This window comes from Amphiprion ocellaris, chromosome 14 (genome assembly GCF_022539595.1).
Source record: "Amphiprion ocellaris isolate individual 3 ecotype Okinawa chromosome 14, ASM2253959v1, whole genome shotgun sequence".
NCBI classification, from domain to species: domain Eukaryota; kingdom Metazoa; phylum Chordata; class Actinopteri; family Pomacentridae; genus Amphiprion; species Amphiprion ocellaris.
The window spans coordinates 20,241,012-20,266,167 of NC_072779.1; the positions used below are offsets into that span (position 1 = coordinate 20,241,012).

The window sequence follows — 25,156 nt, forward strand, 5'->3', positions numbered from 1 at the left end:
AGAATATCCACTGTGAGTCAACTGTCTAACGCAACACAATACCCAAGAAGTCCAAGTGAGGCTGAACACCAGTTTCCTGCATGCAGACGTCCAGATAGTGAATCATTTTGTAGGCTGTGATGAACCAAAGACTGTGGTAGTGCTGTCTTTGTACGTTTTTAAAAAACCGTGCATTAACATTGTGCTCACAATATTCCAGATCAAGTGGCTGATTTGTTCAGACCGAGTTAATGTTGGGGTGTATAACTGTTTTGCTTGTAGTTTTTATCACACCAGACGCTGAAAACAAGCCAAACACATGGACAGTGATTAAAAATGTGAAGGCTGGTCTTCAACACTGAAAACGGGGAGACTCGTGCCCATTGGTTTCATGGAGAGGTGGTGAGCAGAGCGGGGCTGGCTGCCTATAAAAGCAGCCAGTGTGAGCGGAGCGCAGCTTGGAGAGACCGAACCTTCAGTCAGCGTCCGGTGCGCATCACAGACGACTGGAACCGCTATCAGCGCAGCCATGAGTGAGGTAGGAGCTGCTTAACACACCGCTTCTTCTGCTTTATGTTGTTGCTGAGCGTCAAAGGCAACACCAGCTCTTGTATCTCAGCACTTGTAGTCAAGTTAACGGAGCAGCAGCAGAAAAGGAAGATATGCGCGACGCGCAAGTAAGTGCTGGATGTGTGGATCCTCCAGAACACCGCGCGTTATCCCGAACTCTCAGTAGCTCAGTCATCGATATCTCATGTTTGTGTTTGGTCGTGACATGTAAAATACATGACCAGACGATCAGAGCAAAGAATGAAGAATTTATACGCTTAACTCAGAGGTTTGCTTTTATATTTTCCCAAATTTGCCCAGATTTCTACATCTCACACAACAACAACAACAACAACAACAACAATAATAATAATGATAATAATAATAATAATAATAATAATAATAATGATAATAATAATAATAATAATAATGATAATTAGAAGAAGAAGAAATAATTGTCCAGATTCGCCCACATTTAGGTCATTTCAATTCTCAGAGTCTTGGTAGAAAACAACTGGACTTCTTCTTCTTTTTGGTTCTTGAAGACATTTTACCTTCATCCACGAGGATCCGTCAGGTCGGATGAACCGAAGAACCAAAAAAGAGAAGTCCTGATGCCTTCTACTGAAACTCTGAATAATAGTAATAATTTCAGCCAGTTATCTGATAACCTGACAGTTCCTATGCAGTCAGTGTAAGTCAGTGTTTCGTCTGTTTCAATGGCTGTCTGGTGTGCAGCTGCAGAAGCTGATTGGTCAGAAACATGAAGGTCTGTGACTTTAGTGAGAGAGTTAACACAAGCTACTGATCTAAGTGATAAGTGTCCAACTTCAAATGGCATTCAGGATGTTAGAATCATGAGCCCATCAAACAGGTCTTTGCTGGTGAGTGTGTGTCAACGTGGTTAACTCTGACATTTTAATCAGAAGCTCAATCCAGCATGAACACACGCTAGACGAAGCAGTAATCTATGCATCTTTTCCTGGGTCTGAGCCATCACCACTTACATGTGGACTCTGAGGCTCTGGTAATGTCAGGGTGAAGATTAGAAGAAAGAATCTTCACTGGCAAAGAGCACATCCTATAGTCACTGAATTATTCAAGGTTAGCTGCTAACCCGGAGAAATAAAACATTCTCACAGGGTGCACAAGGGAGCACAGGCTCCAATAAGACCTTATCACGAGTTTGTTCACCCCAAGGAACTGCACTGACTAAAATACATATAGTAAGCCCGCTTTTAATCTGTCTCCTGCTTCACACGATCTCCCAGTAGCTGCAGAGTGGAGTCCACAGTTCAGCTTCATCATGTGAAATAGATTGCCACGGCAATTGTTTCAGGATGGAGTGTTAGCTCTTGATCAGTGCTCCCACACCATTTAAACTGCTATGAACACCAGCTGTCACTTCAGTCCTTATGAATCTTTTATTGCACACTTGTGATGTCTTTTCATACAGTGTCACATACACAATCCAGTCACATTGTTGACTTCTCTCAGCATCTCGCGTGCTGCTTACAGAAAGAAGTTAGAGTCTCATCAATAAGGCATTACACAGAGGAGAAGTCAGGAAATTCGGTTACATCTCATGTCAGTGATGGATTCATTTGTCTGTGTAGAGCTAAGGCCCACACAGGAGTATGTTGTTCTGAATGAATAATTCAATGAAAATCAATGGAAAGCCTTGTTTACCTCCACACGCTGCTCCTCTTTTTTCTTTTACCCTGTTCAGACTCCCCCAAAGTTTTGATCAGGATAATTGGCGCTCTCACTAGCAGCAAAGGAGATTCACATTTTTATTGAATCATTAAGATGGGGCCTGTGCAGTTTGGATCATTGTCTAGACTGCTGCTTAATTACACAGCAGTCACTGGCTGTTTTCAAAGCTCTCTCTCATATGAATATAGAGAGGCTTTTTCCTCTTGGGGCACTTGATCATTTTATCTCCAACGAATACAAGCAGTGTACTATCGATGAACATGCCTAGAAATGCACTGTAACTGCATTACAGCAAATCCACTAAATCTAAACTGCTTCACAGCCAGAGAGCACTCACACACACTCACACAAGCCAACATCTTGAACGGTAGTATTTTAAAAATCAATACCACTGTCAAATGAACTCTTACACTGCGCCGTGATTAATGTGAAGAAATGTAGCCATAACACAGCCTCGATAGTGTTGTTCTTACTTGGCCTGATTCATCTCTGGCAGTGTCCACAAACATCAGGCAGTTGGAGGCTCCTGTGGTGTAAGTGGCTGCTTAAAGTGCAGCCTGTCACCATGGTGATAAACAATTTTGCATTATCCAGCCAATCATCGACTTTGTGTAGCCACACTGTGGACTGTTGTGGAGTTGCCTTTCTGACGCTAATGCTACATATGATGTAGAAATCTTCCGTCTAATTAGTGTGGATCTTTCAAACTCAACCCAAATCCAAACATTTCCATTTCGATATGACTTAAATAACAAGCTGCATCTGTATCTTCACAAAGCTGTAATTCAGTGTGACCGTTTTGTTTTATGCCCAATGACTACAAAATATGTAATCCATCAGTAATGGATGTAGTCCATTAGTGGGGACCTCAGTCTGAGATATAGCATTCTATTGACTTTTATATTTACACATCTGATGTGAAAATTGAAGTAAACAAGTAAAATATATTTATATAGCACCTTTCACAGATACAAAATCACAAAGTGCTTTGCAACAATAATAAGAAAAGCACTCAGAGAGCGCAGTACTCCGCCAAGGCTGCCCAGTCGTATCATTTCCGACTGCTGAAATCTTGAAAAAAATTTGTGACAGAAATCCCAACACCATAGGATGTGACCATTTAATATAGCTGTATCCACAAACAAAATGACCTTGTGCTGAGCACAGGTGTGTACGTTATGTACGGATACCAAATTGTGTGACCTAAATATGTAGCGGGAATTGATGGGACTTAGAAACCTCCCCATAATTTAATCAATTGTTCCTTGTATCACTTCCGATGGTTAAGTTCCGATAAGTCCACAGCAGTCAATTTGTAGTAGGATCGCAATCATGTGATCGTCAGCAGGCAGCTGACGTAGTGTTCACTTGTTGTCATAGTTACAGTGACGCTGTGCCACTATTTCACAATGATGCAGAAATCTTTACCAAATCCATGGATCCAGACTATAAGCCAGATCACTGCCAAAATCTAATCAATTGATCCTTGGGTCATTTCTAACCTTCTCTGAAAAGTTCATCCAAATAAGTTAATCCATTTTCGAGTAATGTTGCTAACAGACAGACAAACCTACGCTAATCCTCACAAAACTCTGCGGCATTCCTTGCCGGGATAATAATGATAACGGTAATAAACTGCTAAAACGGGAGCATCAGCTAAAGTACAGTGCATCAAAAACAATAAATAAAATTTTAAAAAATTAAGTAAAGTGGCTACATATCAACCAAAAGTCTGTGTGAATAAAAACGCTTTCAGCTGCCTCAGAAAAGCTTCACAGGGGTCAACTGATTTCAGCTGTAGAGGAAGAGCATTCCACAATTTTGGTGCGAAAGCTTGGAAAGCACAGTCACCATGGGTTTGTACTTTGTTAGAGGGACAGCAAGTAATTTTTGTTGGCATGACCTGAGAGCTCTATTTGGGCATAAGGATGAAGGAGGTTGGCAATATGCTGCGGTGTTTGGCGACGCAAAGCCTTAAAAGTTAGCACCAGTATTTTAAAATGAACATGAAAATTGTTTGGGAGCCAGTGAAGAGAGGACAGGACTCGGTGTGATCGGTGGCTGCTGTAGTGTTTTAGAGACTTATTCCTATTCTGTTTAAGCCTCAGGTTGTTCAACAAAACTTTAATTAGATGGTACTCGGTGGAAAGGCTTCAGCCAGCTGTGTGTGGTTGCCAAGATATGTCGGTTCCACTTTTCAGAGTTTCATCTAAAGATAATGATTTCCTCCGTAGCCCAGCTTCTCACTGACAGATGCACCTATAATAAACAGAACATGGGTGGCTCAGATGTGCCAGCCATGCAAAAATTGTTACGGCGGGTGCAGAGGCTCAAGAGCAGGGAAATGAGACAGCAGACGAGTGACTCAATTTAAACAAGATTCATTTGCACGACGGCTAAACCAAAAACTACAAATGGAACTCTATACCGGAAACAGAAGTCACTTAGAATACGCAGTCGGCGTAACAAAACAGTGCTTCTTAGAGGGAAGGCGTAAACACTATATACAGAACAGTTAACCCAAGTTTAATACCTCCGAGCAGGAAAACTACAAAACATAAACTACTAAACTTTGTCCACACAAAGGACCCAAACTCTATCCCTGAATCCCACTAAACTAGCAGGAACAACAATTAAACAAAACAATGCTCTATTTTCTGATGCTGCTGGAACGAGAACTTAACTGAACGGTCTCTCTCTGGTATGGGGTTAGAACCAAGGATTCTTGTCCCAGGTGTTCGGCAGCCAGCAGTTGCTATCCTAGGCATGTAGGTAAGTGGACTGTGACGGGGGTTCCAGCTCTCAGTGGAATGGCATTCCTGAAGTAGTGTGGCAGCAGCCAGAGTCCTCCTAAGCTTTTCAAGACTCCTTGGAGAAAGCCCCAGTCCTCGTAGAGGCTGGAAGCCTCAGCCAGGTGGCTCTCCAACCAGAAGAGACGGTAACAGAAGCAGGCAGGAGTCAATACTGCACAGAGAGAACAGGGTTAGATGCAGAACTAGGAAACACAGTGGCTCCGACAGATCTAATAGCAACACTAACTGTGGGTTAGGAGACGGTCCAGCACCAACTGACAAGACGAGTCACTCTTTATAGTGAGCCCAGCCAGCCTGATGAGCAACTCCCACCTGCACCTGATCAGCTGATTGGTAATCAGCCACACCTGCTGCCCACCACTGCCACACACCTAGAGAGAGAGAGAAACAACAGGCCAGAGGAGGAGAGAGCACTGCCACCTAATCACAGCCTCTGGCTGCTGCCTCTCATGCAGCACCTCCTTGCTGTCTGGGCTTTCCTGTAAAAGTGGAACCGTGGCTGACGTATGGTGAAAGTGCAGTAGACTGGTTTAAAAAAGGAGATAGATGGAGACAGAGGGAGCTTAAAAATGAAAATCCAGCTGCAACTCACCTTCAGTGATTGTACAAAACATCCCTAAACAATATTTAAGGTTTTCTGAATTCAGCTTGTTAAATCTTTATTCATTTTTCCTCTTTCTCACCACTGAGAGCACTGGGCTGTGAGGATGTCACTGCCGCTCAGTTGGACTCAAATCACTTTGGTCACATGGTGAGTGAGCAGCAGAGCAGACTGTAGAGGCCGGCGGCAGCTTCCACTCTTGTTCAGACTGCATCTTTGCTGAAGTTTATTTTCTGACTGATTGGCTACTTCAAATTAACCCACTTCTTCAATATGATCCTAAATAGGCCTTTTTGTATGGACTTGGGTTGAAAGTATCAAAGTACATTTCAGGTTTACACCAATTTAGGTGTGATTTTCATGGGTTTGGTCATCATTTCTATTAGCCATGATAGCACTGTAAGTGCAGAGAGAACATGAGAACATGCTGCCATCGCTGCAATGAAATCTGATGGAGCAAGAAAAGATATTCCAAACAGGCTAAACCAGCTTAGAGGTAAAACTAAAAGAAAAGGACTGATTCTTTTGTTTGTTGTTTTGGCCTTGATTCACACTTGAAATGCAGTTTATTGCAACACTTCATTCAAAAGTCAATGCTGAGTCTTTGGCTTGCAAAGAAACAAACTTTTATCTTTTATGCTGAGCTCCTAACGCTGCAGACAGGAGCTAACATGACTGTAATGAATAATTCCTCATTGTACAGGGAACACATTGCACAGTCTGCTGATAACATCTGACAGCTCGCTTCGTCGCAGGAATGTTGCCACGTTTCCAAATATCATCTTATTAAGTTAGTGGTGTACAAATGTCCTTACATGCAATCATAGCCAAGAGGAAGATGGCCAGAATTAAAAGTCAAGTTGCAATAAACCAGATTTATCCCTTGGTTTTTCAGATATCTGACATTTCAGCGTTCCCATTCCATTAGCATAACCGAGGCAGCTTTTGGTGTCAAAATGTGCAGCACATGAGAGGTTTTAGTGGACAACTCTAGCTGCTAAAAGCTAATGCACACAGCTCTGTAGTCAGACGTGGAAATGTGATTTTCTTGTCATGTGTCTCTCATTCAGCTGCAGGTTAATTGCAGCACACTGTGCTTAAGTGCTGCTTGACATTAGATTTTGTAGGATTTGACTGGCCTTCAGAGTGTAAAGTCATTTTTTAATTTTATGCTGATGACTCACTTTGGGTTTGTTGGTGGGGGGCTGTACGGCGTGTGAATAATTAAATGGCATTTCCTTAGTCATCTGTAGAAAATCAGTTTGAAAATGCAATTATTGAGAGATGGCCACAGGCAGTATTAAAGGGGATATCCTGTTTTACTGATGGCCGCTCCTTCAATCAATGCAGCAACATTTAAGTGGTCTCTTGCTGTGTTCACCTGCCTCCTACTTTAATTACACTGAGAGTGGTGGCTATGGCGGCTACTTGGCAAATCCATTTGTTTCATCATCCAGAGTGGACCGGAGCCTTTTTTATTAAATTAATGAGAGAAGAGTGTTAAAAGATGCTGATCAATGTAGAAAGGACAGTAAGCTGAGTGGGGAAAAGTGGTGAGGGATGAATTTTCCTTAAAACACGTTTTTGCTGACTGAAGACTGATAAAGTGATTGAGATCTGGACCAAAGTGGTGATTAGGAAAAAAAAGCTGCAGCTACTCTGGAGCAAACTTTCAAAGATCATTTTAGCCATGTTGATTTAATGTGATTTCTGTTCTCACTTGACTGTAAATATGAACACATTTTAATCTGCAAAGCTCCGTGATTTGTTGAGAGGCGTGTACGCTGACCCTAATCCTGCTTTAAACAATGAACTGAGATTACACTGAAATAATCTGTAATCCATCTAAACTGTCAGCAGGCTTTGGCGGTGCCTTCGCTGGCAGTAACCCCACTTCAGGGGTAATCCTGGCCTTGGCCGAGCTTTGCAGATAGAAAATGACAAATATCAGCGAGTGCAGAGTGGGATGGGAATGGTCAACACAGGAGCAAATAGAGAAGATTACACTTAAACTGTCAAGACGGGATCAGTGCTACAGTGGCATTATCGGCTTTTGTGCAGAACCTTACAGATAGGTTTACCCCAAGGCTCTTAAAATGTCACACTTCATTTCTCAGGAGAATAGCACATAATCTCACAGAGGGGAGCTGTAACATTCACATTCTGCCTTATAATACACTGGAGACCACCGCTTGATTCAATCTGCTGCCTTACATAGATTATTCCCTTTCCAATTTACAGCACAGTAGCACACCTTGCCCCGACTTAGAAGAGGAAAGTGTCCACTTAACCTTTATCTGTTTGAAATAGGAGTCAGCTGAAGGCACTCAAATCATGATTAAAGCTGTATGGGGATGTATTTATAAGAAGTAATTAGCAATAAAAACACAATTTCACAAGCTCAAAGCTAGTGGTGGGACGCGATTAAAAAGATTAATTAGAGGCTTTGTAATTAATTAATTGCAGTTAATCTCATTTTTGTCAATTAGCAATATTTGACACAATAAGCAAAGTTATTCAATTCAAATACATTTTGGTTGAGGACTGAATCAATGAATAGACTTACACTACCATCTGTATCATATTTGATGCATGTGTTTATGAGACCTCCATCTCATCAACTTGATAAATACTTAAATAAATAGGACAAGTTAGTTTCTATATCCAAAATCAACATTGTTGTGAGCAAAAACTGCCCAATGTAAATAATGTGATACAAAAAATATGTCATAAACAAAATGATATGGCAATTTTTTATTTTTATTTTTTTGTGGATTTTTTTAAAGAGGTGAATAAACATCTCAGTTAAAAAAAATTGAATTTACTGGCTATTTTTTTGATAGGCCATTCTTTACAGGGTAAAACAACAAAAATGTTTGTTTCATTTATATTTATCTGCATTTTTCATCTGTCTACTACATTCACAGATTACTGCAAACTCAATGTGCAATTATAGCGATTATATTCAACATTTTAAGACTTTTTGTAAACTAAAGCACTTTCAATGTCTTGTGGTCTATTATGGGATGGCTACACTGTTTGCTGATACCAGACTTGTCATATATAGCGTTAGCTCTGGTGCTAACAGCAACATGTTTTGCATTGAGGAGATACAGTCAGCTTGAAGTAATCAGAAAACTCTTTGTTGCACAATTTGCACACAGCCACACTTTTATCCAAGCTGCCATCAGGAAGATTTTTAAAAGGAACCTTTCCGCCTTCCTTCACTGTTCAACACAAACTTTCTTGTGTGCTGATAGCACTCCTGTGTATCTCCTTCATGGCTGGCAAACAGACTTTAGGTTCATTACCGGCACTTAACGGGCTGGAGGGTGCATCAGTGCTACCGGTGTGTCAGAAATTAAGGAACTGAGAAAGGTGCGATTAAATGTGTTATTTTTAAGTGTTATTTTTTCTGTGATTAATGAATCAAAATTAATGCATTAAAGTCCCAGCCCTACTCAAAACATTTCTTTTTGGCTTGAGATCCATGCAATTTCATTTTCATCACTGAACTGGTTCATCACACCACTCAGCCGCTCGTAGTGCCACCATCCGTCTGTGGGCAAACACAAACAGAAGCTGAGAGTTTTTAAACTCCATGGGGTGTTTGTGTACCTGGAGAACTGGATGGATCAGGAGCTGCACCTGATCCCTGTCAACTTGTGCAACGGAGCTGTATAAATATAGCTTATTCAACTTTTTAATTATGTCTACAGAGTGTTTATGATTGCTTTTTAAAAGAGAAGGAACATTGTGTAGAGTTTGATGCATGCTGCTGGGTGGCCCACACTCCTGCCTAATGCATGCTAATGTCTTTTGGGAAACCATGCTGCTGTGCCATTACTTCGACTTAAATAACTCCAGTAGTGAAGCAGACTGCTTGTTCTTAATGTTTTAATGGTGCTGTTAAACATCTTTAAATGGGAGAGATGTTTGCTGCTGGACACAGGAAAGCTTTAAACAAGCTTTTTCTCCCAAATTGGAAAATTTTGACCAAGCCTCAACACCAACACAGTGGAAATAAATCTAAAACACTAAGTTCTGTCATGAGCGAAATATGGAAAGATTTCCACCTTTAAACTCCGGTGTAATGATGAGAGTCTAAGAAACACGGATTCAGACAGAAGAGTTTCAAACACAAGGAAACAATATTCATTCTGTACCGTTATTCTTCTTCAGGAATCAGCTTCCAGCTCAAACATGTGAATAAATTAATTACTCCAATAGTATAACTTAGTATTGTGTATTGCAGAGTATTTTTACTGTGTTGGAGCAGAGTGGTAGGTGAGCTGGTGTGCAAGAGCTGCAGTGAGTGGGGAGAGGAGAGTAGAGATGCAGGGAAGCAACGATGCAGAGTTGCATCAAAACCATTTAAAGTCAAGAAGGGATCGTTTTCTTTGTTAAAAAATAAATAAATCTAAATATGTAACTTTAGCATGCAGAGATGAAGTTCCATGTAAATGTTAACAGGTTGTTTTGGACCATTTGCTGAAATTACTATTCTATCTTTTCAATTCTTTTCTTTCTTTTTTTGTGGGTGGAGAGTCTCATCTTTTCCAGACTAACGGCCACAATGGAAACACAGTCCATCTTTAGAACTGGAAAAGTCTAATTTTCTTATATTGCAATAAACCTAGAGGGGATTCTATTTACTTCCATTGCGTTGAGCAGAAGTAGAAATCACAAAGATTGATATCTCAACGCCAACGTCTGCTGGATGTTGTTGGTGAGGGAGTAAAAATCCATCCATCCATTATCTATAGACTGCTTATTCCTTATTAGGGTTGCGGGGGTGCTGGAGCCTATCCCTATCCTAGCTGACTCTATGGTGAAGGCAGGGGACACCCTGGACAGGTCACCAGTCTATCACAGGGCTACATATACAGACAAACAATCACACTCACATTGACACGTATGGACAAATTAGAGTCACCACTTAACAGCATGTTTGACTGTGGGAGCGGAAGAACCCAGAGAAAACCCATACATGCACAGGAAGAACACGCAAACTCCATGCAGAAAGATTCTGGGAAGGGGGGGACGTGAACTGGGGATCTTGTAGCTGGAAGGTGAAAGTGCTAACCACCACGCCACTGTGCAGCCTGGGAGTAAAAACGTCTTTTGTAATTTGGATGGTGTGATGAAATATTACCGATTACTGAATTCTGCATTGAGCTGATGTTCCTGGCTCAGATGTCTCATTAAATAAATTTACTTTAAACTTAATATAGTGAGTCGCTAAATGTGCCTAAAAAAAGCGTTCAAACTTGTTAGTCTGAACTGTGCAGCTGGTTGTCAAAGGCCTGGAGAAACATGACCAGTGACTTTTTCATACCAGAGATAAAAGTAGGCCTCTTTAATCCCTGAATTGACCATTTTAACCCTTAAACTCAGCCAGCCTACAGATGTAACTGTTACTGTTTTGCCATGTCTCACAGAGGGAGGTCAGAATGAGTGTTTATGCTCTCAGTCACTGCAGAGCCACTGTGATCATGCCTCCCTTTTACTTCCTTCTCTTTCTTTCTGAAAACTGTTTTCACGATTAGTATGTGTCAAGTCCACCTCTCTTTCCCTCCAAAGGACGCGACGACAACTCAATTCAAATTTCCAACTCAAACTTTTATTTTCCTTTTAGTTGGTGGGTCATGCTATTTCAATAGGTTGTAAACCTTTAAAGACAGAGAAACAACGTTCATACCATCAAACACAGAACCAAAAAGTTGACATATTACCCACTTAACCATTTAAATGAATCAATCACCTAAACCTTTTTAAAGCAAATAAAGAATAACCAACATTTTAGTAAAGTTTAGTAAAGTTTTAACATTTAACAGAATATATATATTTTCTATATTTTTACTTAAACTCAAAATGAAACATCTTAATTCAAACTCATTTGACATAAAAATGGAGTAAATGCTGCAGGCTTTTATTAACCAATCACACAGTGAGCAGTTAACATAAACTTGGCCCTATCAAGAAACATTTCCAACCACCAAGAAACCAAATAAGCATTTCACCAACCATTGGTGTCTTTGGACTTAATCCATGAATGGACTTGGATCGTCTTTGTTCTTTCCTCGTGTCTTTCTCTTCTGAAGATTGTTTGGCTGACTGACTGACTGAGCTTCCCCCAGTCCTTTCCAGGTGCTCTAAATCAGTGATCACTGATCAGGTGTCAAGCACCTCTTTGCTGCTGCCGGGGCATTCTGGGAAGTGTAGTATTTAGGTCCCATGTCCTGAGATTCAGCTCAACAGTATGACCAATTAATTTCAAGTCAGAGCTATTATGGACTCACTCAGAAAAAATGTGCAATTCTTATGCAAAAGAACAGGACACCTCCAATATTCCACTGCCACACAGACAGTCTCTGTCATTTGCTTTCTTTCTTTTTTTTGTCAGGAGCACGGTTTTGGGGTGGACAGATGTTGAACAATGCTACACCACTGTCACTGGCTGCTTTGTTGTGGACAGTTAATGAGGCTGAAACGTCAAACATCCACTGGAGTCCAGTGTTCACTAGGAAGCTGTCATGTACTAATAGGCTTTGGCAGCTGATAATATACTGTGACTATACAGTGACAGCCTTCTGAACTACACAGTAAGATTGTTAGAATGATGTAGTTTAACTCATTCATTTCACACAGGAAGAATGTTACTCATCTCTGTAATAAATATGTAAATACTGAAGTCTGACTGAAAACAAACCTAGCCTCAGACACTGCTCCGTATTGGTACATATTCTTAGTGTGATGTACTAATGATGAGTGTAGGTAGTTAGTTTCATGTCCCTAAAGATCTCTCTCCCTCCATTCTCCTGTAACAATTTAAGATGTCCTACAGAAAGCTGTTGGCATTAGTATTTTTACATACAGTAGATCAGAACAGAACACACTGGTGAGCTGGCTCTGTGACAGGTCAAGGAACACGGCAGAGTTATGTGACGATCGGCGTATGTTTGTCCGTTTGTCTGTTTGCAACGTTACTAAAATATTATACTAAATAGAATAATGGATTTTGATGAAATTTTCAGGGAAGGTCAGAAATGACACAAGGACCAAGTGATTAGATTGTGACGGAATCTCGCAATGATACAGAAATCTTTAACAAATCCATGGATCCAGACTATAAGATGCATCACTGCCAAAATCTGACCACTTGGTCCTTGTGCCATTTCTGACCTCCCCTGAAAAGCTCATCCAAATCCATTAGTCTAAGATTTAAACATCATATGGAACCCAATGTGCTAAACACTAATTTGCTGGTGTAGTTAGTGCTTCTACTTTTGTTCACATGAGCTGATGTTAGCTTTTCACAGAGCCTCAGTGCTGCCTGTAGATTCTAAACCTTGTTTTGGGTCTTTGATGCTGTAAATGCGGATGTTTTCGATCGCCAACACAAGTTCTGTTTTTAACTTGGCTCCACCTGAGCTGTAAATATCCCAATTAGACATCCTCTACAATAGGTTACAGTAAAAAATCTCTCAAAAACGCCATTGTTAAATAATGTTTAATGAGGGTTATTTCATGAGAGAAGAATACAGTCCGTCATTGTGGCATCACGCTGCTCCTTCAGTCAATCATCCCTCAGTGGTGTCACTCATTCAACGCTGTCATCCCAGTTTCCAGTGTGGTGGTGGGGAAACTGCTCTGGAGTCGTAATGGTGCTGGGATGAGCTGTCTGTGACCTACTTCTGCTGTCTCCTCGTTAAATTGTTAATAGATCCTGAGTGCAGCATGGAGTCTCTCTGGGGAGCCCGAGCTGCCATAAGAACCAAAAATAGCCCTCCCACACACTGGGAAGGTAATTTATTTATTTTACCAATTCAATCCATGTCCACACCAACCTCATGCCAGGGTAAAGTTTTATTAGATGAATGTGGGAAAACATATGAGCATTGACATGAGGAAGCAGTGATAGAAGCAGGAAATCTTTGGAAACTGCAGTCATCCTGTCTGTATGGGTCCAGATATGACCTTCTGTTGATGCTAAAAGCCAATCTGCTGCAGAGCGACAGCTGTATATAATTTATCTGCATGGATGCACTTTGTACCAACAACATCTCAAATCAGTGAAAAGAAAAAGTAAAAATGCAATAAAATTAACTGAACTATTTAAATGTGACTGTGCACAGATAGAAGATTCCTCTATTTCAATATACAGTACTTCAACCCCTGATGATCACATTCAGCCCAATTTGATCTCAAGTGGACCAGACCAGTAAAATCAGAGCATAATAATCTATAAATAACGACAACTCCAAATATTTCCCTTTGTTTTACTGCAAAACAGTACATTCTGAATGGTCATATTTAAGGAATTATCTCTTACAAAACATTATGAACATCCTGAAATTTCAGGTTTAAAACATTATGCCTTAGTTTGTCATTTACACATTACAAGCTACAGATCACAGTTTATCTACAAAGGCACAAAACATTTAGTCACAGGTATCTGGAATTGAATGATATAGTGTTTTACTTTATGACCAAAATGACAAGTCAGACAAAAAAAAAGACAAAAAACAACAAAAACAAGACAAAATATTTCAAAAATGAGACACAAAATGACAGAAAATGAGACAAACAACATGAAACAAAACAAAAAAGAGACAAAAAATTTGACAAATATGAGAAACAGAATGACAAAACATGAGACAAATGACAAAAACCTGACAAAATAAGACAAACAAGACAAAATATTGCAAAAATGAGACACAAAATGACAAAAGAACAATGAGCAACATCGTGTTTTATTTTATGATCAAAACAGCTTGTCATGGTCTAGAAATTATTTTAAATTCATAGTTTTACAAATTTACAATTTGCAGGTAATGTTGTCTCTGTAATTTTTACACTTTATGAAGTCATCCCATGTGTCAGATTGGACCCTCTGACAGGCAGTTTTTGGCCCTAAGACCACATGTTTGACATCCTTGCTCTATAGGATCTTCAGCCCCTGGATGCTCAACATCCAAATTTCATATCAACGTGTAAACAGCAACAGTAGCCACAAAAGTAAGCCACACAAAACGTGTTTTGGATAAATATAAGCTGCCAGATTTATCCATATAACCTTTAGGTTAAGTAATGATAAAGTATCCATCATGTTTTCTTGGGTAGAATCACAATGATGCTGTTTGTCACGGTCACTAGATGTCTCATAGCTGAGTATTGTACAGAGCCACACATAAAAACAGTCCTACATTCCATCACACTGGATTCTGATCCATCAGCTCAAGGGTGAACACAACAAACATTGAAGTGTTTATTCAGCTTTTTTACTGTGTTAGTCAACCATTGCAGACTGAGGCGCACACTCCACACCGCACAGAAGGACATCGTCATTAGCGACATAATTATCATCGCTGCCATCTATTTGTCAAGCTCCCTCTGTCTCGAGCATATGGGACTGGAAGCAGCAAACACTGTGGTTCTTCCTCAGAGACTGTGACAGCACAACATCCCTGCACAAGCTGATCACGAGCTGCCTCTAAGACCAGCCAACAGCACAGCGATGGATTCAGTTTAGCTCAGCATGAAACTGGCACTGAAGGCGTGTGAGACTCATGATCTTCTCTCGTCCAGCTTCCTAATGAGGAACTGTGCCGTTTGGCAGAGCTGAAAAAGTGTCTGTTGCTCGGGATTTGTGGTGATGTTTTGTGCTGCAGGATACATTAGGTTAGAAATGCCCGTCACAGCATGTATATGACTGAAAATGCAGATGGGGATGTGCAAATGGATCTGTTCAGCGAGCTCAACTCATCATGAAGGAAATATTCAAAGCTTGAATGGAAGTCAGTGAAGTTTCTGTTTCTGGTTTTATGCCAAGCCAGCGTTTGATGGATTGCCACAGAATTCATTATAGATATGATATCCAGGAAGTTCAGAGGATGAATCCTTATCACTTAAAAAAAAAAAAAAAAAAAAAAAAAAAAAAGTCATTGAAAGGGGGAAATCTTTTTTTTTTTTTTGGCCAGATATTTTTGTCTTTATGGGCAGTAGTGAGATTATTATTATTATTATTATTATTATTATTATTATTATTATTATTAATAATAATAATAATAATAATAATAATAATAATAATAATAATAATAAAAACAATCTGACACTGCACACAAAATAATAATGCATCAGAACACATTTTGTTACTGGTCATTGATATATCCCAGAAAGTGCCAACAAAAATGAATATTTGACACTTATAATCAGGACCAGTGTTGGTTGAAAAATGTGCTCAGTGAAAGTGGAAAGTCATATGGATAAATAATATTTTTCTGGCAGTGCTTTTGAAGCAGACATCTTTGTTTTTGAGGACCTCCGTGTAACCTTTTTAAACTAAAGCCTGAGGGTAAATAATCCTTTTTGTTTGACTCTGATGAGTCACAACATTAAAACTACTGTCAGGTGATTATTGAGCTTTACATGAGAAATGTAATAAATACAAGTCCTGAGACTGGATGTGATGATTGAGGGGTAATTCTGACTCAGAACTCAAGGGCATAACACCCACCAATAAGGTAGTGACTTGGCAATCACAGGGTAGCCATCACACCCTGATTTATTGTCTGTTTTACTCTAAATGGGACCATAATTTACTAAATGAACAGCTTGCTGTATTGGTGGTGTGGTGACTGAAACCATAAGCTCTTCTCATAAACTTCTACACAATATGACTTCACCCCCTGCTGGCGGTTAGAAAGAATGAAAATTATTTATGGCTAAGAATCTTTTAAATGAAATTTTTAATCAAACGCCTCATTAATAATTAATCAACCAAATACCAGCTATGTGTTCAGCATAAACCCAGGAAACCACCTCTGAGTACTGGACTATATGGAAGCTTCCCAGGGGACACAGCCCACTGTAATTGGTGTCAGAGTATCAACTCCCCTCTCTTTAGGAGACAGGTTTGTGTAGTAATTCATCACATCAGCTGCACTGACAGATTTCCTGTCACCCACCATACTCTGAAATTAATTTGTGGGAACACTCCAGGTCACCCTGGGATGGGATGCTGTGGCCACACTGGGTGAGTTAGGCCACAGTGGTGATATGAGGATATAGTGCTGGTATTTTTATAATAAATGCTGCTTAGCACAGCTTTAACACATGGATAGTTCTGGCATATTGTTACGTCACACATCTTTTAACCCACCATGAACTACAGGTTCCTTCTGGTTCTTCCAAAGCCCATAGATTAAATACAGCTGTGCTCATAAGTTTACATACCCTGGCAGAATTTATGATTTCTTGGTAATTTTTCAGAGAATATGAATAATAACACAAAAATTTTTCTTTCATGCATGGTAAGTTGTTGGGTGAAGCCATTTATTATCAAACAACTGTATTTACTCTTTTTAAATCATACTGACAAGAGAAACTACTCAAATGACCCTGATCAAAAGTTTACATATCCCAGTTCTTAATACCGTGTATTCCCCCCTTTAACATCAATGACAGCTTGAAGTCTTTTGTGGTGGTTGTAGATGAGGGTCTTTATTTTGTCAGATGGTAAAGCTGCCCATTCTTCTTGGCAAAAAGCCTCCAGCTCCTGTAAATTCTTGGCCTGCCTTGCATGAACTGCACGTTTGAGATCTCCCCAGAGTGGCTCAATGATATTGAGGTCAGGAGACTGAGATGGTCACTCCAGAACCTTTACTTTATTCTGTTGTAGCCACTGACAGGTAGACTTGGCCTTGTGCTTTGGATCGTTGTCATGTTGGAACGTCCAAGTATGTCCCATGTGCAGCTTCCTGGCTGATGAGTGCAAGTTTTCCTCCAGTATTTTCTGATAACGTGCTGCATTCATCTTGTTTCCTGTGCCTCTGTAGCTCACACATCCCCAAAACATCAGCGATCCACCTCCGTGTTTCACAGCAGGGATTGTGTACTTCTCATTATAGGCCTTGTTTACTCCTCTCCAAATGTAGCGTTTATGGTTGTGGCCAAAAAGTTCAATTTTGGTCTCATCACTCCAAATGACTTTGTTCCAGAAGTTTTGAGGCTTGTCTCTGTGCTGTTTGGCATATTGTAAGCGGGATGCTTTGTGGCATTTGCGTAGTAACGGCTTTCTTCTGGCGACTTGACCATGGAGCCCATTTTTGTTCAAGTGCCTCCTTATTGGGCATCTTGAAACAGCCACACCAGTTTTTTTCAGAGACTCCTGTATTTCAGCTGAAGTTATTTGTGTGTTTTTCTTTGCATCCCGAGCAATTTTTCTGGCAGCTGTGGCTGAAAGTTTTGTTGGTCTACCTGACCGTGGTTTGGTTTCAACAGAACCCCTCAGTTTCCACTTCTTAATTAATGCTTGAACACTGCTGATAGGCATTTTCAGATCCTTGGATATCTTTTTATATCCCTTTCCTGTTTTATACAGTTCAATTACCTTTTCCTGCAGATCCTTTGACAATTCTTTTGCTTTCCCCATGATTTAGAATCCAGAAACATCAGTGCAGCACTGGATGAAAGATGAAGGGCCTGTCAAGAGCCCAGAAACTCACTGACCTTTTATACACACACACTGATTACGAGCAAATAGATCACAGGTGAGGATGGTTACCTTTAGTAGCCATTCAAACCCGTTTATGTCAACTTGTGTGCCTGTTATCAGGCCAAACCTCCAGGGTATGTAAACTTTTGATCAGGGCCATTTGGGTACTTTCTATTGTCATTATAATTTAAAAAGAATAAACACAGTTGTTTGATAATAAAAAACTATAGCACAACACTAACCATGAGTGAAAGAAAGGTTTTTGTGTTATCATTCATATTCTCTGAAAAATGGCCAAGAAATCATAAATTCTGCCAGGGTGTGTAAACTTATGAGCACAACTGTATATTTAGGTCCCAAATGGCTGATCTCAAATATAGATTAAGAAGTCTCCTCAGAGTTGAGAACGACCAGCTTGGAAGGCTTAGCATGGCCGGAGCTCATCTTTCTAATCACCCTTTTAAAGGGACTTGGCTTTTTGTTATCATTTAATTTCACCTTCCTTTCATGATTTTTTTATACTTCTTCCCCCTAACTGCAGTTTAAAATCATCTGTGAAGCATTTTACAAAGCTTTTCTATGGTGGTATCTCTAAAAGTGCTATAAACGTTCTTCCTTCTCCTTTTCTTCAGTCTTTCTAATTATAAACAACAAAAGCTTGTGTGGCATCTGCTCCTGCGCTAGAATTAATCACCCAGATAGCAGCTTCCCAGCTTGGCGTCCCTGCCAGCTTTAGTGTCATGTGCGATTTTGGAAGTGAGGTCACAGCTGACAGGTGTGAGGGTTAATGAAAAGTGGACAGACACTTCAGTTCAGATGTGCTACACTGACAGCTCATGCTTGCATGAATCGCTGTGAATCATTGTCAGGCCTTTGACCCATTTTCACTCATATAAATACTCCTGAATCATCATTTGTACTCAGTATCTGCAGGCAGCAGACTAAAGAACTCGTGTTTCCATCAGCCTCAAACTTCAGGACTCCCTCCTGTCTTTAGCTGCCTCATTGTGATGTAGACGAGGTTTGATCGAGTCCTTCTGATTTGATATTGAATGCTTAAAAACAGCCAAATAGAGGAATGATGCAAAACTGCTAGACGACTGTTTGCTACATTAGCTAAGGGGCAGCACTGCAAAATGCTGCAATCCAAATAGACTCTAGATTCATTGTATTTCAAGTTAAACAAGAAAAACACTCAGAGAGCGCAGTATTCTGCCAAGGCTGCTCGGTCGTTGTATCATTTCTGACGCATGAAATCTTTAATAAAAAATTACCTTGCGCTGAGCACATGCATGTGTACGTTATGTACAGATATCGGATTGCGTGACCTAAATATGTGGCGGATGACTGGAAATGATGGGACTCAGAAACACCCCCATAATTTAATCAATTGTTCCTTGTATCATTTCCAACGGATAAGTCTTGATACGTCCGCAGAGGTTAATTTGTAGTCGGATCACAATCATGTGATCGTCAGCAGGCAGCTGATGTAGCGTTCACTTGTTGCCATAGTTACAGTGACACTATGCCGCTAGCTTGCAATAAAGAAATCTTTAACAAACCCATGGATCCAGGCTATAAGTCGCATCACTGCCAAAATCTAATCACTTGGTCCTTGTTTTATTTCTGACCTTCCCTGAAAATTTCATCCAAATCCATTAGTCCATTTTTGAAATGTTGCTGACAGACAAACAGACAGACAAATGTATCCTGCGTTCCTTGATGGAGCAACTATTGTGCATTCAAAATCTGATGATTGGCCTCAAAACATACAGATTTTAATGTATGTGAATCACAGCTAAGTTTGCGAATAAAGGTGTTTGTCATGGTTCAAAGTACATCTACGGGTTAACAGGTTCCTCCAAGTGACCTCTGACTGCAGGACACAATGTTCATTGTGTTGTGTAAGCCAATAAGTTACATGTAACTACTTTTCTGCTGTGTATCAAACTAAACTGGAGGATATCACACTGGTTCCAAATCAGCATCATAGCATTTCACTCTTAAGGCAAAAACTCTGAGACTATCATGTGTCAAAGTACTGGCGCTGTCTGGTAATCCTAAACATAAATAAATGCACAATCTTTGGATAGATATGAGGTGATGATGGCTTACATAGCTCATTATTACATGGAGAAGGTTCCTCCTGGCCCATGTATGTGGAAGTGATCAGCGTTGATTACAGACATTTAATAGACTGAAAACATTTCAAACAGGTGACGGATGCTGCCAAGTGGAAGGATGTACAATGAGAGGACAGTGGTTCTGATACAGAGCCTTGAGGACTCCCACAGTACAGATTTTGATGGTCACAGATGGAGTTGTATTTAAAAGAAGCTGTGTCTTTAGTATCAGCTGTCAGTAGCCACCATAAGCTCCAGATGATAACTCACCACATAAGGCTGAAAGTTGGTTGAGCTGAGTGAATGTCTGATTAGATTTTTTCATGTTTATGTATGAATTTATTGAATTCAAACTGTGGGCAAGATGAAGACATATCTAGGAAATACAGAATAAACCAGCTGTAACATTGCTGTACATTTCTTTGCTCAACTTAAGGGAAATATGGTGTACTGATCCCTTTGCTTTACAAAGACTGAACAAACCTCTCCACCAGGCATGAGACATCTCAGACATGGTGAAGCTTTTGCTTCTGACAGTTTGTCTTTGACTCATCCTCTTGGCTGTGCAGCATTTCATATATCAGATGGAATCTTCTATGTTGTGTTTGATTTTAAGCAAAATGCAAACATCAGCACTGCTGCAGCTCCTGTTTTATCATTCAGAGTTCTGATGTAGATTTTGAGTCCTTTGTTAGAAATGCTGCTAGCGAACACAGTGACAATACTTCCTCAGCTGCTAGAGGAGCACAGTGATGGGAATCAGGCAGTGCCAAGCTGGAGCAAAGACTGAGATGGGCCATGACAAACATCTCATTTGAAATTCACTCATTGCTCCTGAAAATCCTCATATGAATTTGCAAATGCAAATGCCCCCTTCTTCTGGTTGTTTTCTCCACATTTATAAGGCACAGTAAAACAAATAATATGCTGAAATAAGAGAGATGAAGCAGCCATTGGAGAGGAAAAATTAAGCACGAAAGGGAAAGCTGAGGGGAAATGTAATCCATGGAGAATTACATTAGGACTGGAGCTGTTATGTAAAGTTCTCACTATATGGCAGCAAGAAAACTGCACTACTGTACATGGAAGAAAGATTTTTTTATGCAAATATGTTCACATTGTTTTTGTAAAACACAAATATTTGACACCATTAACAATCAAATATTTGTTTTGTATATCATCTAATGCGGCTGGATATATAATATTTTTAGACATTTCAGTCCATGGTGTCTGATGAAAACTCCACACCAATTTGATGCAGCGAATATGTTTATTTTAAGCTGTTTTATAGGCTTTATTGCATTATTATAGAATAAATACACATCACATATTCCATCTCCATCTTCGACTCACAGTGAGGGACAAAAATAATCTCACTCCCCCCACCACATCCACACCTCCTCTTACTGTGATCAGGGAGATTTTTTAGCCCCCTCATGATGTCTACGTATATTCTCCAGCTGAAATGTGTCCTAATATGGAAAAAGTCTAACTCTTTGAACTTGGATTAGCTCATATCTGTTGGTGGGTCTCCAGCTCTGGTCCATCTGCTTAGAGTGTTAGTGTCGACGAAAAGAATGGATTTGGAGAAAAGAAAGACACGGAAAAGAAAAAAAAATGGAGTTAAATGATTGAAACACGCATTCAGAAGTCGTGACCTGCAGCTGGTTATTGATTTCAGCTCGGTGCATTTGTCTTGATTTCTCGATATTGTGCTGCATCTTCACAGGGCACCGAGACAATCACTCAAACATTATTGTAGCTCTGCTCCCGGACGTCCGCTCTGGTTGTCTGGCTGAACGCCGGCTGGTGGTGGGTGGAGGCGTGATGTATGGCACCGTCGCTCCAGCCCCACTGAATACCAGACCACAGTCAAGCCATGAGATTCAGCGATGTGCCGGCCGGGATTCCCAGCGGCATTGACTCACTTTGATTTCAGCGTGTAAACAGAAAAACAGATGGCCACGATGCTAAACAAGTTTCTCTTCCACTGGCTGTCTGATGGCACACAGGGACATGGGGAGGAAGGTGTCAGGTTTTATTTTTGCTTTGTTCCCACTTGACTCACACACATCAAAACTGCCTTGGCATTTGATATTCATTGAAAGCACAGGATTAATAATTCAGGCTGAGCTCGACGAGATGGAGAGATGGTCTCTGCTGGGCGGATGAATGTGTGAAATACAATGTGCTTTAGATCAAATCCCACCCACAATGCTGGGCTGTATGAATTAAGCTCATATTGATATTGGTAAAAACAGAACGTTAAGTAAATGATTGGAAAATGTCATCTTCAGACACAGAACTCTCTTAGTGCAAGATGTGAACGTTGCGGCTGCAGCAGACCTCTCGTGCTGAGCGTCTCTGCATTTGGAAGCTGTCTTACTTCAGGAGCCGTGAGCAACTTGTAATGTTGCAGAACAGCAGCAGCCTGTCAGGGGAGAACAGTTGGGAGCTGTTAGAGCAGCCAGAATGAGCGTGCTTCTGCTATAGAAACATGGATTATAGATCAACATGTCTCACACAGAGCACAAACTGTCCTGTAGCATGTTCACTGAGACCAGGCTTACTGCCTTATGATGCTTTCTCTGCCTGAACACAGGAAATGGATTCAATCTTGTTCTGTTTTCAACAAATACCTTAACATGAATGTGTGGAGGTAAAAAAAACAAAAACAAATTACAATCACTGGAAAGTTTTTAGCATTCCTTCATTCGCATGTGTGGTTTTTTTTTTTTTGCTGGATGCTGAAAAAATGATGATCTTATATTTTCCTCTTTTATTTTGCAGAGACAAGCATCTGGAGCAATGACTGGAAACAGCAAACCATCTGCTGGCCAAGGTACTTTCTAAGCAGCATGTTCAGTCTGAAAAGTACAAGCATGCAGAAAAATGATGCAGAGTATTAATAATGTACAGTTGTGTACTGCAAAAACAGCATTTTACATTACATTTGGTAACAGAGCAATGCTACAGCTCACACATAATCATGTGTTATACAAGTTAAAGTCACTTCAAAACATAATTCAAGTAAAAGTACAGAAGAGTATCTTAATGTGCATTATGCAGGCAATATGTGTTTTGTCAGTGTTGTATTGTTAAACTGGATAAAGAAATTCGATTGTTGTCATTGCTGCAATAACATGTTTGCTACATTTTAACTAATTTGACTCATCTTACTTACTTTTTGATGTAGGAAGTTGCAGCATTTTATAGCAATCCTCTGTATTTTGTATGCAAATAATAGCTTTTAAATTTCATCATCTGTAACGTAACAAGTAACTATAACTGCCAAATAAATATAGTGGAGCAAAAATATAAAGACATATATAACAAACAAACTAAAACACAGTATCAACAAGAAAAGCAACCAAAGAGCACAGTACTCTGCCATGGCTGCTCAGTCATGTGATTTCTGACAGATTAAATGTTTAAACAATTCCTGGTCCACAGCGGTCAATTTGTAGTAGGATCGCAATCATGTGATCATCAGCAGGCAGCTGATGTAGTGTTCACTTGTTGTCATAGTTACAGTGGCACTGTATCTTGCAGCGATACAGAAATCTTTAACAAATCCATGGATCCAGACTATAAGCTGCATCACTGCCAAAATCTAATCACTTGGTCCTTGTATCATTTCTGACCTTCCCTGAAAATTTCATCCAAATCCGTTAACAGTTTTTTGAGCAATGTTGCTAAAAAAAACAGACAAACCAACACCGATTGTCACATAACTCTGCTGTGTTCCTTTGTGGAGTAATAAAATAGCAGATACTGAATCAAAGCACCAAATCTCAGCTTTAATTTACTGTATGTTATTTTGTATCATTATGGAAAGGACTGTGTAGGACATGGACACCTTTGAACAGTACTCAAAACATAGTCCTCCAACAGTAGTTGAGCCGATACAAAGTCAAACTGAAACTTTATATTTAATACTTATTTTAGTCTCTGAGGTGTTAAACCTCACATCAGCAGATGTTTTGCATCTTTCACTCTTAGCTCTTACTAGCTCTGGGCATTTAGTTTGTTCTTCAGTAGTAGAAGCTCAGCCACACTGACCGTCTCACCCCAGCTGAGGAGGTTCCACCTCTTCACCCTGAAAAGCTCTTTGGTTACTTTGGCAGCACATCCTGCAGGATGATGACATTTCATTGGCTAAGTTTTGATGCATTTCAGCATAGAATGCGCCTGTACACCCCCATACTCATTCTTCTACTTCTGTCAGCAGTAAAATCCTCAATAAATTCCAGTGTTCCAGTTCTACTGGCAGCCAGACATCCAAGACAGTACAGAAGCAGCACCATGTTTGACAGATGAGGTGGTGTTCTGGGTCATCAACTGTTCCTTTTCTCCTCTCTTTCCATCATCATGTAGATACAGATTTTCCTTCTGTCACTCCATAAAACTTTATTTTTTTGTATGTTCAAGTGACACACAATGAACTCACACACAATATAGCAGGGCCTTGTTTTGTATAATAGCTAGGTAAATTAGCATTTTATATCAATTTTGTAGGGTTGAAATCATTATATTGTAAATTATTTAGGCAAATTCACATCATAACACTAAGGTCCCAATACTTTCATTTTATAGGGTAATTTATAACGTCCTTGGGAATTAAAACCAATCAGCTACATTGATTCCTTAACCCTTTGATGCATAAGTGTTATGGTTTAGGGGGGATTTGAACCCAAATGAGAGCACACAGAGCAGTCGGCAAGCAGGTCACGGTCAAACAGGTTTTATTAACCAAAATAAACTAGAATGCCACTCAGGCCAAAACTCACTTCAGGTGAGGGAGGGGAAAATCAGGATCCAGGGGAGGACAGTCTGGGGGATCATGCCGGCCGATCGGGGCAGTCCGGGGGGTCTG

General features: G+C 40.1%; 1 protein-coding gene across 2 annotated transcripts in view; it reads left to right on the forward strand.

The window, feature by feature from the left end:
- The first annotated feature begins 361 nt into the window (after nucleotides 1-361).
- The window catches only part of pcp4a (Purkinje cell protein 4a), a 31,932-nt gene continuing 7,137 nt past the window's right edge, over nucleotides 362-25,156 (forward strand). Inside the window, exons 1-2 of one of the 2 annotated variants that reach the window (XM_023292790.3) lie at nucleotides 362-517; nucleotides 23,071-23,122. In XM_023292790.3, the coding sequence (XP_023148558.1) occupies nucleotides 509-517; nucleotides 23,071-23,122 (61 nt within the window). In that variant the 5' untranslated portion in view covers nucleotides 362-508. The remainder of the gene's footprint in view (nucleotides 518-23,070; nucleotides 23,123-25,156) is intronic. The other variant, XM_023292791.3, reaches the window with a different exon arrangement.